Raw genomic sequence first — 19,400 nt, forward strand, 5'->3', positions numbered from 1 at the left:
TAACACAGCTGCTCACACAAGCACACAATGGTGCCTTTTTCTGAGCACGAAACAAATTAGTACCAGAAGCTGGAATGAAGCCATGTTGGATTTTACTTAAGTCACATCCATGCTGCTTTTCTTAGAAAAATACAATTGACTTGAAATTAAATCCCATCCTACATAACCCAGCAAGAATAGGCAATATACCATAAACATAAATATACCATAAATATAAAGTGACAAACTAAAATACATATTTTTGTTTTTCACACAGCACCTTGAGCCTTAGCATTGGCAACATAAAACAGGTTAAAATCTACAAGATTTAGATTTAATCATGTTTAAATCATGTTTCACTGTTAGAAAACAAATACTAACACCTAGAATATTTATATGCAGGGAATACTGCAAATTTCCCTTGAAATATTCCCCTCAAGTATGAAAAGTTCATGTGTTACCATTTGTAAAAGTAAAGGAGTAGCCTCCAGATGCAAGTGAACAGTTGCTTCTTTTCCACTCTCCATGTTTCCCAGCTTGCAATGTACTTTTAAGCAAAGGCTGTCATTTTTCATGCAGTACTGTACAAGGGAGAGAAAGATTAAAACTTAACTTGATCAACTGTGTAATCTTAGGGTTAAAGACAATAGGAATTGACCAAAACAAAAGGATTCATGCTTATTCTTGAAAACTCAGGGCATAACTTGAGGTTGTCATCCATCACTGTCAGTCCAGAGGTGTTAAAGTTACAGTAACAAGAGACCAACCTAATTGTTATACAAAACATGTAATTTTTATTAAAAATTCATTTTAAGACTGAAAAAGAACAAGTGTCTTGATTTGTTTATATGTTTAGGGTTTATTTTTACACTGTTATTGCAAATTATATCAATAATGATGAATGACAATAACTCTATGCAGTTGCACAGTGCAAACAGTGTAATTGGTTTATCCTTGTATTTGTACACTGACAGCTAGCACCACTTCACACAGCTGTGGAGGAGACAAGAACACAAGGCTGTATGTGATTATGTTTCTTATATCTTTATCCAAGACTACCCTGCTGAATAGTGATTGGATATATTCTAGTGCAGGCTCTATCTCAATCATTGGCTGATATTTCCTGTAATGTGCTTACTTAAAAGTCCCAAATTAGCCATTTTAAAATATGGGTAGGTTTTTTTGTTTGCTTGTTTTTCTAGTTTGGTTATTTTTTAAGAGGATATTAAAGAAGGTGCTGAAAACTAAGACAAGATTTCTATGAGGACAAAGCCTCAGTGATGCAATGCTAAAAAATAGCAGTTCTGGTCTGGACTGTGGAGTGGAATGTCTGATCTCCAGCAGGATCTGTGAACAGGAACAGAGGAATGAGCTGGAACAGGCCACACATGTATGGTACTCTCCCAGCCAAAAATTATTTCCATATATTTCATAATTTTTATTGACTTGAAGTCACATTAACTTGAATATTTTCCTTGAAATTAATTTATTTTTAACATTTGGTTTTTTTTTTTAACCTAGCTCCTGTTAGTTATGTTTGATGGCACTGTTTTGATGAGGAAAAGAAAATGAATATTTGATCTGCATACTTCATGTAACTAAAGTAAAGCCTGTTTTTCCCTGATGCATCATTTTCTGTTTGTTACTGAATTTCCTCTGCCGTTCTGCTTGCCCACTCATTCAGTTCCACAGCCCTCTGGCAGTTTTTTGTAGGTGCCTGTCATCCACCCTGACTTCAGCAATGTGTCATTAATCAACTTTCTCCACTCAATTTTCACCCCTTTCCGTAAAATCACTTTTGATTACCCTGAACTTATCACAGGTCCCACCACACATCCTTGGAAGAATCCTCTGTGATTCATTATATAAGATACACTCCTTTCTTAAGGCTCGTTCACATAGCCATTTCCCACTGATGCCAGAAGACAGACCTTACCATGTGCCTCTTAGTAGGCTTTGAAAAGAAAGTGATGACATCCTTCAGTATGTTTTCATTTTCTTCTGCTGCAGCACAGTTTCTGGGATATTTATTATAGGAGCAGTGTCCAGCTGTTGTCTGAAAATAAATATAACATCATTATTAAAAATGTACATTTTATTTCTAGAATTCTGAAACACATGGAGCTGAAGATGATCCTGTTCTAGTTCACTCTGCTTCACCACAGCTAGCAAATCAAACACAGACTGAGTACCCAGCTGACTTTGTTCTGCTTCTCTTCTTCATAGAATTTACACAGCTACTAATACAGTAAGTAAACTTAGCTTACCTTGATATCCAACAGATTGAATAATTTTGAGTCCCTGGGTGGAAAAGCATTTGGGATCATTATCTCTAAGCTGGTATTTGGAGACATGCTTGGTCCTGCACTGATAACCTTGTGGGGAAGAGGTGAAGAGTTCAACAGTTAAAGCTTCAAGGGTAGCTATTCAAGGAACAAAAACATACACATATAAATTCATAAAACTGTACAGAATGGGGTAGCATCTGCTCTGTTGTGCTGTCATGAAAGTGAATTGTGCTAGGAGTGTTAAACATTTTGTTCATTCATTCTGTGGGCTCACTGAACCTTCCCTCCTCCAAAGCTGATGAGTAAGTAGTGCTAATCTGTGATGAGTACCTGAGGTCATGCAGACTGCCTGCCAGGAGAGTAGGCAAAAGGAACTAGGAGAGATTTATGTCCAAACTCCTGCTTTTAATCCACTGCAGACAAATTTGATGCTATAGATAGCTCTTTTAAGAAGCTCCTAATTCCTTTTTCTTACGATAATTCCTCTTGAAGTGTTTCTCAAAGGAAAAAGTGTCAAGTCAGAACTGCTCTACCACTTTCAGTCCTGCCTTATGTTAGGAAATCTTTCTCTGATCACTCAGTGGAAGATTTGCCAGGCCAAAAAAAGTGTTCTAAGAGGGATTAACAGCAACTTCCCATCACTAATGCACAAAAATTACTCATGGTGCTCTTGTACTCTTAAAAGTTTCCTGACTGCCTAGACTGTCATTAGATGCACTAGACATTAACCTTCAAAACAAGGATGACAGGGTTTACAAAGGAAAACTCTTACATGGAATGTGAAGTTGATATTTTCCTTCATACATGTCACTGGTGAATCTTTCTCTTCTGCTCCATAAACAAATGAGGTTGGTGACACAAACCTACAATGGTTGAAATTGTTAATAAACAGGATTTCTATATATCATTAGCATAATTTTTTGCTCCATACTACCTCCAGTAAGACTGGTTGTAAGTCAACACCCAAGTTTGCCTCTAAGTAAATCTAGAGACAGAGTAGAAATCATCTGCCTTTGGAATAGAAACCCTCTACATTTGTACTCTTTCCTTTGAAAATGGCAGATGAATCATAAAAAGTCATAAAGCTACGCTCCATGAATGCCCCACAACAAACCCAGAGTATGGTTACTGTTTAACAAGGAATCTGAGGATCTGCTGGGCTCTTATTAAACACATCTTCCTGTAAAACATATTCCACTTTTTTAAACATGTCAGTCTGTTCAGAGACAAGTTCAAAGCACCACAGATACTGATTGTCTCATCTCACAGTAGAGGAAAAACCTCTTACAATGGCTGTGCCAACTCAGTCACAGGATTTTTCAGCTACGTCACACTCCGGCTTAAAACCTTTGTGAATTTAGAAAAGTAACAAGACAACAGTTCTGTGGATGTGCAGATAATACCAATAGGTGACTTACCCATGAGTATTTAACTCAATCTCATATTTTAGAGGTATAGGTAAAGTTAGCATGTTATCCAGCAACATGCTCCCGTCTTCATTTTTACTACAAAAATGCAAAGAGAGAAAAAACTGTATTGAAGGCATCATCATAAGCTATACACTGTTTCTCTAAAAAATAGTAAACAGACCTTTCAGCTCATTAAAATATTTAATTGGCAACAACTATGTCAGGCATTAATGCCCCCCACATTTTTTTACAGGCAGAAACCTAGTCATTATTTAAATATCTATCATCCATTTTTTTTGGTAGCTTCTCTATTTGATTTGCAACCAATTTACTTTCTTGCAATCCTGCTTTGCTAAGCCTTTCCAGTTATCTGTTTTCCAAAGCTAGTAGTATTTTTCATTGAGCAATTTTTATTAGGCTTTACCAGGTAGCATTAATGATGATGTTGAGGTCCTCTTCTGCTCTGGTTAACGAGCTTGCATCCAAGCGGAAACTATAATCCAGCTGTAGAACAAATAAAAATTTCCTTATATCAAATGATAGTGTATCTTGACACAGTTTCAATGCACATATTTTATTAAGCTCATTTAGAATCTCGTGCCCTAAAAAAATTCAGAACTAAGGAAATACTTGCTTTTTGTGTCTTCTACTCCCTTTCTATTGACCTGATGCATGTGTCCACGGCATTAGTCAGTTCATGCTTAATACAAACACTGTTGTCCCTTAATGAATTATTCCAGGGAGTGTTTAAGTAATTAATTTAAAAATAGGAGGAGAGACACTGATACCAACATGATAAGAGATGTTAGTTGGGAATGAAGTAGAGATTCAGAGATTTTTCACAGCTTACCTTTGAGTTGTGATCCACATACAAATAGCCAACACTGCACTCGAGTGTCACTGCATTAATTTCTTTATCTAATACTTCACAATGTATCTGTTTTTCTTCCTAAAATAAAGGAAAAATTATTAATGATCAAAATAAAAAATCGTTTTCTCGGACTCTTCAAATTACATGCACACACTAAAACTGGGTGCTTTATATTTTCCTGACCCAGGTGTTATTTCACTGATGCAAATATCCAGGACACCCATGGCCACTTTAACATTACAGATTATATTGATTATTGTATCAGTTACTTCATCTGCTTCTTGCTTTTACTGAAGCTAAGGCACATGCACCAGACCCAGACCCAACCTCGTTAAAAGCCAACTCACAAAGGTGGATCTGGGGGATTCTACATGGAGAACATTATTTTTAACAGGCAGAAAGAGAGAACAATTAGATTTATCACTTTTTATAAGCCTGTGTATTTGGGAAAAAGCAGATTCAATGAGATCTTTGTGATCACTGAAAACATGACCATCAGCCAAAAACCAGCCATAACATCCTGAAACAATTTTAAGACTTCTTATTATTATTTATTTTAGTCATTACTAAAATTATGTAAGTCTGTATTGATTGAATTGCACTTGATTTACGTAGCTTGAAGTCTAAGAACTTAAAAATTGATCTTTTGGCAGCTTTTAATGAAAAGAACATGAAGTATCTACAGAAACTCAATGATTCATAAGCATAATTTGAGAAACATCTGGCTGAAAAAGAAAAATATCAAGGTGTTACTGTTTGAGAGATTTTTTCCCTTACCAATTCTAAAACTTGAATGTAATAAAGACCTTTAGGAATCTGAACGTGGAGGAAAGTTTCGTATGCATCATCTCCAACATTAAGCAGAGAAATGTTCAACAATAAAGTCTTCATACTTCCAACACCAAGGTACGTTTTCTTATCATGAGGCCTATAAAAACAATTATAATATGAATGGAAAGTAATTCTAGAAACAGCCTGTAGGGCAAAGGCTCTTTTAGGTAATTTCAGTTGGTTCTGACAAAGCTCAGGTGGAGATGTGAGGGAAGGTTTTACTCAGTACTGTAACTAAGGTAGGAGACCAGTTACATGATGGTCACCCCTTAAAGCCTGACGTGGTTAACGGGAACAAGGACATTGCCACCAGCCCAGTGGTGCTTCTGGCCCTTCCAAGGCCAGAATAGCAATTTATCACTGCCACAGCATTTTCAGACACTATTTCAACATTCACTCTTTGCACTCAAGATCTGGGATTGAGTTAATTTGAAGAGGGGCATAGTGAACATGGCTCTATTATGATCTAGGTAATGTTCTATAATCATGTTACAAGTACAGACACCCTATCGGGGGCTAAAAGTAAACTTCAGCTTGACATTAAAGTTTAATTAAGACTTGTAGAAAGGGTGCCTAGAAATAGACATTTATCAGATATTCTGGCTTGAAACCAAAGCATTAGTCACTGAACACCTTTGGGAAAGAAGCTGGCACTTACAAAAGCAACAGAAGGCAAAAGCACTGCATAAGCAGATAGGTTCCAAGACAAAAGCAAATTAAAGAAAAACACAATGTTAACATTTCGGTAGCTTGTCAAGTTTAGGTTAAATTTGAACGTTGTTTTAGTACTTGTATACCCACCACTCACTCCTTTTACCCACGTTAAAGCCAAGCTCATTAACAATATGCTGTCACAAAGATGCCTCCCAGCTTAACACACAAGTACACAAAAGCACCAGGTGCACATCTGGGACTACAACAAAGCTGAACTAAAGCTTTTCCTGGGTAATCATATTTCATTCTTCATTAAAAAATGCATGATGCAGACTAGAAATTTACAGAGCAGGCCAAAAGCTAAGCAATTTAAACAAAGCATGATACTGTATACATGAAGACTTGTAACTTAGTAAATAAAGCATTACATTGCCATCCCTATTTGATTTCTTTCTTTTAAAACCAAAGGTGTTTGCTTTGCTCTTCAAGGATAATGAATGCATTCTGTCAAGACAAAACAAATTATCGCTTTACAGCTAACTAATTTTTAATCGAAATTCTAGGGGCACAAGGTAATTTAAGGTGATACTTCACACTCTCAAGATATTTAGACTATTTATTTACACTGCAAATCTGCTACTGGTGCCTAATGTCAAGCAGGTATGCTGTAATCTGTTTTCCTTTCTTAGAGCTCGGAGGCACTTACAAAACTGCATTTTTAATGTCACGAATGAAAATGCTGCACAACCATTCTTTCTGAAAAGCTTATGAGTGTTTAAATAAAATAACCTAAGAAATTTAAAGGACTTGAGACTCATGCTACAGGCCACACGTTAAAGTGGGCAGAAAGATACTCATCTTACTCTGAAATCTATGAAGATGACAAGGTTTGTGCTCAGGATCACACAGGTGTGATTCATCTGCATTATGTGGCTGTCAGCATCTTTTGATGCCATTTTAGATTGTTCAACCTAGTATTTTGCTTTAAGTAGAATCAACTTTAAAAGTGATGAATGACACAAGAAAATCCAAGTTACATATAAAATATCTAAATAGCTGAGATTCACAACAGGTACAATTCCTCTTTTTGCTCACCAACTACCTTTATTTCTTACTTAAAATAAAACAGTCAATAAAGAAAAAAAGGTTGTGATGATAAAATAGAACTTAAAACAATTAAGTGGCTCTTTCATTTAAGAATATTACATCTTCAGTTTTATACTGCTGATTGAGACTTCATACAGTGCAAGTACAGTATATCCAAAAGAGCAGCAGAAATAACCAACGGCTTGTCAATTTTACAATAGCTATGAAGTCTGCATATTGAGAATGCATTGTGCAGTGTTATCTGTGCCCCATTATATGTGAAGTGTAGAACACAAATTTATGTATTTTATGAGCTGTAAAATCTTCTAATTATGCAATAACAGTTCTTCAATCATATAGATTTCTGTTACATTTCCTGGAAGATTTATGACTTATAAATAGTCTTCAATTAAGCACAGCTTTACTTCTTGTTTTTTTCTCAGGGAATCCTGAGAATTTGCCAATTACTGTTATTTATATATGAAATATTAAGGAATAATTTAAATAAAATCTTATTAAATCTTGTCCAAAGAACATGAAGGCTACTTTATACTTACTTTGGAAAAACAACTTTTCCAGAAACTCTCAAGTCAGCCGAACAATTTTCTTGGGAGCAAAATCTTGCAAAAATAAACTGTAAAAGCCAAATTAAAAAAAAAAAAAAAAAGGCAATTCAGTGTCTTATGCTTCCTATAGTGAGTGACAGTATTTCAGAGAAAGAAACCCATCACCTAGTAACTAAGCATCAGGAATTGTCTAATAGTTCTTACTGCTAACACACAATTCAATCAGGATATGATTTTCCATTTTTCAAACGCATTCTGTGCATCCAGAGTAACAGTGAAGAGGCTTTCCAGACTCAGTCTGTCACAGTTAAACCTGTGGGTGTATGTTCAGGCAATTTTTACAGCAGTACATAAAGGAGGGCAGAATGTTTTTGAAGATTCTGAACTGTTGTCTGTGCAGTCTCTCCTGTTAATTTTTTGCTAGAGTTTAATTGCACAGCCCTTACTTATCCTACCGTGAGTAAGGTTTGATGAGAGCAGAGACACCAAGAGTTACAGGTGTGCACACCTTGGTTATCAATATGTTAAAGAGCACATTTCTGTCACTATATTCAACATCACCCTCTTTCTTTCTCTATAACTCAAGATTTCTAAATCAGGATTTTGAATGAGAACAAGAAGTCAAAGCATGCCATTTAAAAGCAGCTTTGATGTATCTCAGGAGTTCTGATGGCCAACTCTGTCTCAGTTACACAAATCACAGAGGAATCTCAGTTGGAAGAGACCCATCAGGATCACTGAGTCCAGCTCCTGGCCCGCACAGGACATCCCCAAGTGTCACAGCCTGTGCCTGAGAGCATTGTCCAAACACTTCTGGAACTCTGCAAGGCTTGGCGCTCTGACCACTTTTCTGGGGAGCTTACCACTGTGAAAAGTTAAAAATTCAGCACATTCTGACTTTCACTAAAGTCAAAGTCTCTTAGTAAGTTGTGATTTTTTTTGGGAAAAATGGTTAATTTCATAGTTACTGAAGGATAAAAAAATATACTCTCTTTTTTCTCACAGATTTTGTATTTGAAAACCTGCAGTACCATTGCAGAACTAACATTTCAGCAACATCAACACTTCAAGACTAATACCAACACAATACTGTGTATTTAACACAGAAATAATTTTAAAGTACAATTTTATATTGGAAAGTGACTCACACTGTGTAGTTGAAAAATAAAGGATATTTCAAAGAGTGATTTTCATACATCTGTGTACTGAGGTATATATATAGTACTATATGTGGTGGCAAGTTCTCTGCACATACCTATTTTATTTTTAAATCATAATACAGATTGTATACAAGTTCTGCAAAGTTGGGGTTTTTTTAGCAAAAAATTAGGCAAGTTTTTAGCATTCTGGTTTATTAATTAAGATCAAGACACTATCTCTAGATGTTGCTCTGGAAGATGCATTCCTTCGCACACTAAGAATCAGTGAAGTTTTTTTTAACTGAAGATTAAAACATGAATCTTTACTCACTGCACTGGAATAAAGAGAACTCATACACTAACCTTGCTTTTTATAACATCTTTTTCTTTCCTGCGCTGAAGAACAGGTTGAAGTGGTGAAAATTCTTGAACATTTCTTTTCTGTAGAATATGATGCCCCAGACGATAACTCGCTTCAACATGTACAGGAGTCAAGATATCCCTTACATCTTTCTATGAAAATTGGAAACCTAATGAGTTAATCATATAAGACAAAACATGTATGCTTATGTTTTAAAGTTACAAGGTTGCCCAGAACTCACTAAAAGAGCAAAACGTATTTTTCACATGTAAAATAATTCCATATGGCTAATATACTTTTCCAGACATCTTTGTTGCTGAAGGAGGCAATCAGAAATGCATAAAAGCATAATATGTTTAATGACAGCATCAGCCATTTCAGAATGGATAATTCTTCTACGAGGAGAAATCTTACTGAACGGCAAGCTTACTTCTGTCAATAATCCTGCCTCACACACCTATGAAAGGCTGCACTGCCTAAGTAGAAAAATAGGCAAAGTTGGCTAAAATGGAGAAAGTTAACCAGTGGAATGGGGCCAGACCAACCCAATGGGTATTTAAGTGTGAAATCAAAAGGAGATCTCCCACAGTACAACTAAATCAAGTCGTGACTGCGTTTCATTTTTGTGCCCCTTTATTTCCCATTCTGTATGAAAAAGACTGAACTCCTCAGTAAGTGCCTGTTTAGTACATGAAGCCTTGCCTGCGTAGGAGTGTTCAGATCAGAGCCCTACTTGTGAAAACTGAACAGCTTGAAGCACCAACAGTAACAAACCTGATTAAATTACTCCCTAAGTGTAGGGAATAGACAGACACTGATTGTCCTTCCACATGGCCACTATTTTAATTCTTATCTGCAAGCTTGTGTTGGCCAAATCACGTATTATCTAATTCATAATAATTTTCTACAAGGTCTTCTCTGCATCTGCTTTATATTACTTCCATTATACTAATTAGCTATTAATTAGCCTTTACTCAAAATACATAAAATTTATATTGTCTCTTGCAAGGACTTGACAGACATTCACACTTACTTAACTTTAGGAGCTTCATGCAAGTACAGAAACCTTCTGGGTGGGAGGAGATGCTTATAATGCTATTAATTAAGAATTGAAATGAAAATTGAATTCTGTGGAGGAAAAAAAAAACCCCTAATGATGGACTATAGGAAGTGATGAGGCAAATCAATTCCTTCCTCCTACACAAATACCTGCTAATGCTGGTACAGCATATACAAGGTCAGCTGTCAATCACATCTCTTAGTTTACAAAACTCTTATAAAGTAAGTGGCAATTTGCCATTGCTCCTGCAATCAACATTCACTTAGGTGCAGCTATCAGTTGAGATGCATCTGGGCAATTTTCCAGTAGGTAACATAAGCTTTCCCTTTCTGCCCTGAAGCTTTATGATGAAGAATTGGCTTCTAATTGTCTCACAAACAAAAAGTAAGGGAAACCAAAGAAGAAGAAATAGACATGGAAGAATATTTTCCTTCAGTTTTTTTGGTAGCTGTAGAAAATAAAATTTGTTTTCCAGCCTTTGTGCAGGATCAACTGCACCAGTCACCTTGACAGACATTTGTTTCAAAAGGTCATAGAACAGCTACCTTGAGGACTTCAAAGAAAAGGCTAGGCAAACTAGTCCATTATTTTATTTCTCTTATTTCCCCTTATAACTAAATACTCCCTCTCTTCCCCCCTAGATATAAGGTCTGACAGGAGAGAAGTCTATTTTTTCTGAGTTTAATAAAACATGGTTTCTCTGCATCCACTGATTTTTATTGTTTGTTGTGGTTTAGGACTTCCAAGTTTTTCTAAAATTTTTGTTTTGGAAGACAAGCTTCTAAGATGTTTGATAGATAAAAGTGATTGATTTTTTCATGTTAATTGAATGGCCTTAAAAATATTATATCCTTGTCCTGATTACAGGGTTTTTTCCACTTTGAAGACAAGTCCCTCGTTCATGTTTCAGAGAGACACATCAAGCATGAAGAAATCAGTTCATTCCCTCCAGGGCAACAGCCACTTTGAGATTACTTTTGTAGTTAAGATCTTACTGAGAGATTCCTGCTAACTTCTGGGTCAGTACCATGCCCAGTTTCAAAGGATGGTGGCTGTTGGATCAAACCCTACTTCTGCAGAAGCCAGCACCAACCCAGCAGCTGGTGCTGTCTGTCCCTGGTGTTGGGACAGGCCTCCCTGGCTGGCACCCTGCAGGTCTCCAACAGCCTCCTACTGTGTCCACTGCTCTGGCCAATGCCTCAGTGGCTTCTTCTCTGAAGCACTTCTGCCAGCAGATTTTTCTACAGCAAAGTTACCTCTACACCATCACAGAGGGAGAACTGTAACCACATTCAGTACTAGTCTGGTCGAGGAGAAATATCTGTGCAGGCTTCACATTCATAAGCAGAGAGATCCCTTTTTCAGCACAGCACACATTCTTAATATTGTTCAGCTCTAAATTCATTCATGGACCTCACATGAGTGCTCTTCCTATCCCATTTCCACCTTCAGATTGTGGGTGAGTGCTTGAAGGAAAAAAATCAAGCAAGCCCAAGCAATGCTCTTCTTCACACCCTGCTTGCCTTTGGCTCGTTGCAACAAATTCACAAAGCACACCACACTATAAACCTTGAACTACAGACTTTTCTAGCAACCGTCTTCATTTCACTTCTTGTGAATCAGGAATGGGTTCTTTCCTTTTTTAGCTGAGTCTACTCTATCTACTCACAACAGAAACAGGAGTAAGACAATATACATGTTCTTTGAAATAGTTACAAATGACAAAACATAAAAAGTACAAGTTTTAAGATTTTGCATTAAGGACTACATAAGAAAGTTCCATCAGAAATGTTCAGCAGAATATGACTGTTGTATCTTCATGGTTGCTCCAAACCAGCCTCAAGCTATGTATGATCTGTCATCCATAAAAACCATGACAAAATTTCAAGAATGCTCATGGTCCATCCGACTTCACCACTGTGGTTATTATTATTATGCATCTTCTCACCAATATAAGAGATGACAGACCCACTGACTTCCCCAGAGAAAGCATCAGAATTAAAATATATTAACTATGGAAGTTCTGAATACAAATATTTCACTTCCGAAATGATGTGATGCAATTGCAAACAGAATAGGTTCTTTTGCAGCAGGTCTGCTTTTCAAAGGAGGACAAAGGATTTACAAGACAATACATACTGAAAACTACATTACCCTCATAAATGCTGGATGATCTTTGCAGGCAGTAATACTGCTGTAAATCTTTACTTTTCCTGAGATTGTATCATATGTTCCATTGGAGGAAAAATAAAATCTTGCTTGTGTATCCTCTTTCCTATTCACGTCAACGCTCAGATTATAATGCAATACTACAAAATAAAACCCAGGGAAAATAAAGGTTGTAAAATCTTTAAGTGTTGCAGTCTTAATGAATTTATGGTAGAAATTACCATTTCTGAGTCACTTCTGTAAGCATATTCTGTAACACCCATTTTAAAGTGCTCTGCTTAAAAACACTCTGACATAAATCCAAAGCTAATAAAAACAAGTACCCTGAAAATTGATTGCTTCATGGCTATCATGTATCCCCTGATACATGCTTTTATATCAGGGATAGTTTATCAGGTTGTGTTTATAGTTTTCTACCAAAATCTATTTATAGAAAAGCCACTTCAGTGGGTTAATTAAATTAAACCTGTTAATTACAACAAACAGGTAAGGCAACAAACTTGACTTAAGTACTTAAATACTGTTTCAGTTTTTTCTATTTAAATTAACAAGAACTGCTATGATAACAAGTTGCAAGTAAGTTTCAGAGCATTACAGATCTATTAGTTCTAGATTTTTGCCAAGAGTTACATTATCTAAAATTTCTACTAGTCCTTTTTCTAAGTTAAAAAGTCTTATGTACAAGTCCAGCAAGGGTGATCTGGTCTGACTGCTCATCTTTCAAATAAATATGAGTTTCAAAAGATTTGATAAAGATTCAAAGACATATGACTTTACAGTTTTATCCCTGCATTGTTGTGTTCTCATGTAACATGCTCCCAAAGGTTATTGTCTGCTGTCACACAGAGGAGTTGAGCAATTTAATTTTATATATCATGTACTTGTGGGGCTGTTTGCAGTTTACAAATAGCACATAACAGGTAGGTTAAAAGCACTCAGGCAATACAGTCAAATTTAGGCAGTAAATTATTTAAAATTAATTCACCATGAATATTTCCTCTGATAGATACCGTTTCTAGCAATACCAGTTTTTTGCCAAAAGCAAAATATGCATTATATAACATATAACACAATATTTTTCAGTAATTTTGGTGGGACTCCCTCTCTTTCACATAGTGCCCCACAATGGTATGATCAGCTGGCTTGAGCTGGTTTGTGAAGAAATGCTTTCTCTCTGCTGCCAAATGAAGGGCAGCATACTCCAGCAGACCCATCTGGTTTGGTCCCTGCCTGAGAGGACTGCTGTTAGAGGACATCAAAATATCCCCCTTTTAATGCTGCTGTCTCTCCAAGGCCATGTAACTCCAGCAGTCCTAGCAGAGATGTGCTGTTATTCCAAATGGAATAGAAGTGTTACAGGGTAGTCATGATATAATAAATTTCAGCTTTTCATTTTATACTGAAGTCAGATTGATGGTCTGTTAAATACCTGTAGCATTATTCTGTAAATAGGTGCATTTAAAATGAACACATATAATGGATTGTTTTTCCAGTAGCTTACCAATATAACCAGGTACCTCTCGTCCTCTGTAGGTAAAGCATAGCTTCAAATTCATACAGGTGGCAGGCTGCTCATTTTCCATGCAGTCTAAAGTAGTTCGATTTATTGAATTAGAATGTTTTAAAGAAGCTTCAACAATAATCACTGGTTTTGTTCTAAGAATAGAAAAGAGTAAGTGTTCACAAATAGTGTTCAGATACAGCTTACAAAATCTCTGCAAAATCTAACCAACCCTGACAATCTATTTTTGTATTTTAGAATTATAATTTTAAAGTTATCTGGATTTTTCAGATAGTTTCAAATAGTTGTATGCACCTTGTTACCTCAAAATATTACTGAATGATATTGTCATTTTTTCAGCGTATCTACTTAAATGTTTAATTTTTAGAGCCTAATAACTGAAGTTCAAGACATCAAGAATATAATGAGGTTAAATTAAACTACTGAGTTTTAATAAATTCCACTAAATAAATAGAGTTAAATTATATGGCCTTCAAAAGCACTGAAATATAGCAATCTCACCTGAGCACCACTGCAGAATCAGAGAAAAATGCACCAACTGCTACATCTGCACAAGAAGAATTTATCAATAAGCATGCTTTGTCAACAGCAATTACTTCTTAGGTACAAGCATTTTATAGCATATTCACCTTTTGGTCAGCATTAAAACAGCATCTGCCCTTCATTTATTAGAAGGGATATGCCATTATTTCAAAGACAGTTCCTCAAATACTTGTCCACTGTCCATAAGTGCTGCATGCTAATTTACTGGACTTGCAGATATTAATAACATGATGATTTCATTTCTGTTCCATACTTAAGTGATTGATACTGAAGGACAACTCAGCTAAATAGGAGATACTTGCCTTCTTCTCCATCCAGATATTCAATATTGCTATACATGCACATACATACTGTTTTTACATATATAACTGATTTGCTTATTTCTATTATAGGTATGAAAATCCACATAGAGAGAGAGAGAGAAAAGTATTTACTTTATTCCAAACTAACTGAAACCTATTCAAGCAAGCAGGAAAGAAATATAGACAGTATATATATCTCTCAAATGAGATAGCAAAAGTGACTTGTTAGATGACTAAGTGATATGAAGGCCTGAGGAAGTGATGGCCAGGTTAGTAACCAACAGCTGACCTGAGAGCAGACTACTTGTAACCTACACCTTCTAGGCCAGCACTATAAATTAACCTGGATAATACTTCTGTGGACAGAGCCAGAACCTACAACATTCCAGCTAATGGTAACTGTGCTTTTACATCCCCAAGAGCAGGACAGACATACCTGACCTAAGACTTATCTGCAAAATGTCAAAATGTTTTGATGGTATGTATAAAGCAATTAATATATACTTAGCAGTTAAGCTGTTTTAGACCAAATTAGCACTATTTTGTCATGGTCACAATGGTCTTAGTTCAATGCCATGAGCCCTAAGTGAGGTTAAAGAATTGTTCACTCAGACTGAGAGTCAAGGAGCCCATGACTCCTGTCAAAATCCAGGCTCTGGGAAGGCCAGCAATATATTTAGGTTAACACACTAGTCTGGACAAGAAACATGCTTGCAGTGCCCAAACCAGCTTGGTGTGACATTTGTAGATGAGACATCTGCTTTAAAAATATAAATCACATTTCTCTTCCCCTTGTGCACTATGATCTCACTATTATATTGTTCTCAGTCCTTAAATAATAGCTAGATGACCGTGAAAACTGACTGCCTGGCCTCAGCTTTACCTCTTCTTTTCTCTTTCCAAAATATGAGATGTGACATGTCATCTCAATAACAGATTCTGCTTCTGTTAAAAGTATCAAGTCATAGAGTTGTTCCCTATGAATTTCTATTATTTTAAATATTACACAAAATTGTTTAATTTACCTTGATAACCATTGTTGTCTACATCAATGCCACTTGATATGGATTGTCCAAACATGCTTAAAGAATTACTGACTTCTTGTCCTTGTATTCTCTGAGGAGAAAAACATATAAGAGAAAATTATTCTTGGAAAGCTAATCTCTGAGTTACAATTTCCAATGAAAAATGTTAGCAAAACAATCCTGCTGCTGAACTTTAATCCCATGAACCTTCTCTAAAGACCCCCAAACAAGTTTTTTCTCTCTTACAGGTTATATTATGACTGGAAATCACACACCATGTAAAAATTTTCTGAAGTGTTTTAATGTACTTCAGATGGTCAGAAAGGGAATGATGAAGATGTAAGGGAAAACCCTCTCAGATTTAAACTTGGGGTTTTTCTGGATTGGCTATTTTGCACTGAAAAAGCATACCTGTGAAAATGATGGTGTTATTCCATCTTTCCTGCCATTGTATATATAAATAGCCCCTATTAGATTATCTTCTTGTGGAGCCCCAATTGCCACATCTGTGGAAAAAACAATTTAAAAACGATCTGTTGACTAGGAAATATGACCACAGAACACTTGAAGAAATGCAAACCATGCAATGCCAGAGCAGATTTACTTGCCTGAATTCAAAAGTGCTGAACACAGATACAATGCAAACAGAAACAATTAGACCAGCTCAGTAATCTGATTCTACTTTAATTTTCACTATGTGTGAAAAGCAACAATCAAATATTGTCATTTTGTTAAAGATGAAGCCTATTTCTAGCACTAATTTTGACCCTTAAGAGGTTAAAAGGTTACCATGAAAGAGGACAAAACTATCATGTTCAAAAATGAGGAAAAAAGCCCCTTATATTTATGTAACAGTGATGATTTTCCTGCTCTTCCCACATGGATTATGTCAATGAAACACAAGTACTCCTATTACAGTGCCCAAAACAAACCATTTATTTTTCTATGAAATCTCTGTAACAGTTAATAATAAGCTTGAAAAGGCATGTAACAAGGAAATTAAGGTAGCTGGTTGGTACAAAGGGATATGTTTTATGCCTAGATGACCTAATCCCAGAGGGGTTTGGAAACTCATAACAAACTGAATGAATCACCAACCTACCCTCAACAACCCTTATCAAAAACTCCCATGGTTCAAATAGCCAAAGGCTGTTAACCAAACAGTGGAGGGAGGGATGGGGAGATTATTTACACCATCTTGAAAGTCACTATTAATAACTGTGAACTTGCATTTACAAATAAGCAAAAGCTGAACTATCTGCAAATCAGAAATGCTTTATGCTGCACTGAACCAAAATCACAAGAAATGTGTGAAAAAACCTGTGACTGGTTTTGTGGAGCAATTCTGTGTTTGAGTCCACATTGACTGAATCCACACTGTGGTGACTAAACCACATACAGCACATTATATGTCTCTACTGGTGAGATGAAAAGTGCTTCCTGTTAAAATTACACACAAGTTCTTGAGGTCAGATTCTACACCAACACACACCCCATCATCTTTACAGGGCTGCTACTTATGGTTTAGATAATTGAGAAGTTGGCTCTGCTCTACTTTTTAATCACTACAGAAAAATTCTTTATATTACCAAATTGCTCTTTTTATTTTGCTCCCAGCCTTTTCCTTGTGATTTTTTTCCTACTGCACTCTCTATATTACATTATGAATTTTTATTTCAATATTTCCACAGCAGTCTCCTAGTGTGAAGGTTGTTTGTAACATCCCCATGTATTCAGTACTTACAGAAGTAAGTACACAGAAGCAGATTTTGACTCAATTTTTCCCTTAGTATTGTTACAAAATTGCCAAATTGTTCCCCAATCTTTGTCTCAGATATTTAACATGGGATTAGTGATTCCATTTGAGGTCCAGCACCAAAAGTTACAGATTATGTCATCACTTTATGCTCATATTTTTTATTAGACAGAATCTAGTCCCTTGGCATAACACATCAATGACTGTGAAGCAGCTACATTTCAAGTCAGATAAGTCGAGTCCCAAACCAAAAGAATTGTCAGACTTCTGTTATAATCTTTCTGTTTATCATGACATTCCACTGATCAGAGAATTAAACCCAACAAGGTTTCTTTGCATTCTTACCTTCAAAGCCATCATTATCTATGTCTCCCAGATTGGCTATGGACTCTCCAAACCTCGCTGCATACGAGTCACTCCCGCTGAGCTCTACATTCAGTTCTACCATCTTTGCTTCCTGAAGGAAAACAGAGTCAATGGCACATTAACAGAGCTCCTTCCAGGTGACCTGGAATATTGCTCAAAATGACAAAATTGCCTTGGATACCAATATATAAGCCTACCAAACTCCTTGATGTAGAAACAAGCATTTTCAAATATATTTTATGGTATTTAGTGTAAGAATAGTAAAGCGATTACACTTCCACTTCGGAACCTTAGAAAGAATAAAATGAAGCCTGTTCTAATACATGATCTGCCTAGTCACATAATTTGCAAAACTGAGGAGTACCAGTCCTCTTTCCTGACTGGTACCAGTAACTGCGTGCAAATGTTTCATTCTCTGTTTCTGAAGGGCTTAACAAGCTGCTCTTCAGATGGCAGTTCAGTGGGAAGCACAGCAGTGGAGGAGAGTTCGGAGGGGGGCTGCAGTGGCAGGCTGTCACCACCTACAGCTCCCAGGAAACAAACCCAGTCTTCAGTTCCAGCACTGGTGTGAGTAACTGTGCTACAGCCGACACCGCAGCTTTGGGGGTGTGCTATGCACTCCTGCTGGGGTAGTCATCACAGCTCTACTGTTGCTTTTTCCATATCTGGAAATACGGGAGAAGAAGAGAGGAACACTCTTCCTCTTAGCCTGTTAAAACAGAATGGCTGTGTTGCCATGTTTTTAAGAGAAAATACTTACAGAACCTGAATTAATATAGACATAAACTCTTCCCTCTTCTCTGATGGTACTTTGCATTGGAGCACCAACTAGTAAGTCTGAGAAGCCATCTGAATTCAGGTCCACAGCACAAACTGCAGCTCCAAAGTAAGAACCAAGCTGTGTGCAGACAAGAACTCATTATTATGTTTGAATTTTGATGAAGACTAGAAGTTCGAAGGTGCAGAAAAGTAGGAAGATTTACCTTTTTACCCCTTAGTTCAAATAGAATACTTAGTTGCTTCTCATTGCTGAAAATATATGCCTAAAATGAAATGAAAATACAAGTGGAATTTAGCAAACTAATCTGAAATTCTTCCCAGTGCTTTCTCAACACAAGTACTGCAGAATCAGCAAAACAATGCACAATATCACAAAGTACAGCTATCTCCTATTTCCTACCTGAACATTTCTTTAACACCCTAGTTCACATCAATGTTATCCAGACTGCCTACCCCAATTCCTTCTTCAACTTTTCCCCCCTTGAGAAGTCATATCTGATAATTATCTTTAATATATTAATCTAAATTGGAAGATCATAGGTGTTTTTGTGGGGTTATAGTCTTCAAGACAAGATTATAGACAATCCCTTACTTTACCAGTCTGTTCCTGTTGGGGAGCTCCTCCAACTACTTCTGTACTGGATGGTGTCAGAAAATGTCCAGCTCCAACAGAATATCCTGCAAATCAGAAAT

General features: G+C 36.5%; 1 protein-coding gene across 1 annotated transcript in view; it reads right to left on the reverse strand.

Moving 5' to 3' along the window:
- ITGA4 (integrin subunit alpha 4) overlaps positions 1 to 19,400 on the reverse strand; it is a 35,812-nt gene that overhangs the window by 3,673 nt on the left and 12,739 nt on the right. Inside the window, exons 7-25 of the mRNA XM_023930906.2 lie at positions 19,300 to 19,385; positions 18,911 to 18,970; positions 18,688 to 18,825; positions 17,907 to 18,018; positions 16,217 to 16,311; positions 15,806 to 15,896; positions 14,437 to 14,482; positions 13,915 to 14,069; positions 12,399 to 12,553; positions 9,187 to 9,336; positions 7,676 to 7,752; positions 5,325 to 5,475; positions 4,527 to 4,625; positions 4,101 to 4,180; positions 3,686 to 3,772; positions 3,040 to 3,130; positions 2,247 to 2,354; positions 1,916 to 2,035; positions 441 to 560 (exon numbers count right to left, since the gene is read on the reverse strand). Coding sequence (XP_023786674.2) covers positions 441 to 560; positions 1,916 to 2,035; positions 2,247 to 2,354; positions 3,040 to 3,130; positions 3,686 to 3,772; positions 4,101 to 4,180; positions 4,527 to 4,625; positions 5,325 to 5,475; positions 7,676 to 7,752; positions 9,187 to 9,336; positions 12,399 to 12,553; positions 13,915 to 14,069; positions 14,437 to 14,482; positions 15,806 to 15,896; positions 16,217 to 16,311; positions 17,907 to 18,018; positions 18,688 to 18,825; positions 18,911 to 18,970; positions 19,300 to 19,385 — 2,021 coding nt within the window. The remainder of the gene's footprint in view (positions 1 to 440; positions 561 to 1,915; positions 2,036 to 2,246; positions 2,355 to 3,039; positions 3,131 to 3,685; positions 3,773 to 4,100; positions 4,181 to 4,526; positions 4,626 to 5,324; positions 5,476 to 7,675; positions 7,753 to 9,186; positions 9,337 to 12,398; positions 12,554 to 13,914; positions 14,070 to 14,436; positions 14,483 to 15,805; positions 15,897 to 16,216; positions 16,312 to 17,906; positions 18,019 to 18,687; positions 18,826 to 18,910; positions 18,971 to 19,299; positions 19,386 to 19,400) is intronic.

Source organism: Cyanistes caeruleus, chromosome 7, assembly GCF_971803275.1.
Source record: "Cyanistes caeruleus chromosome 7, bCyaCae1.hap1.1, whole genome shotgun sequence".
Taxonomy (NCBI): domain Eukaryota; kingdom Metazoa; phylum Chordata; class Aves; order Passeriformes; family Paridae; genus Cyanistes; species Cyanistes caeruleus.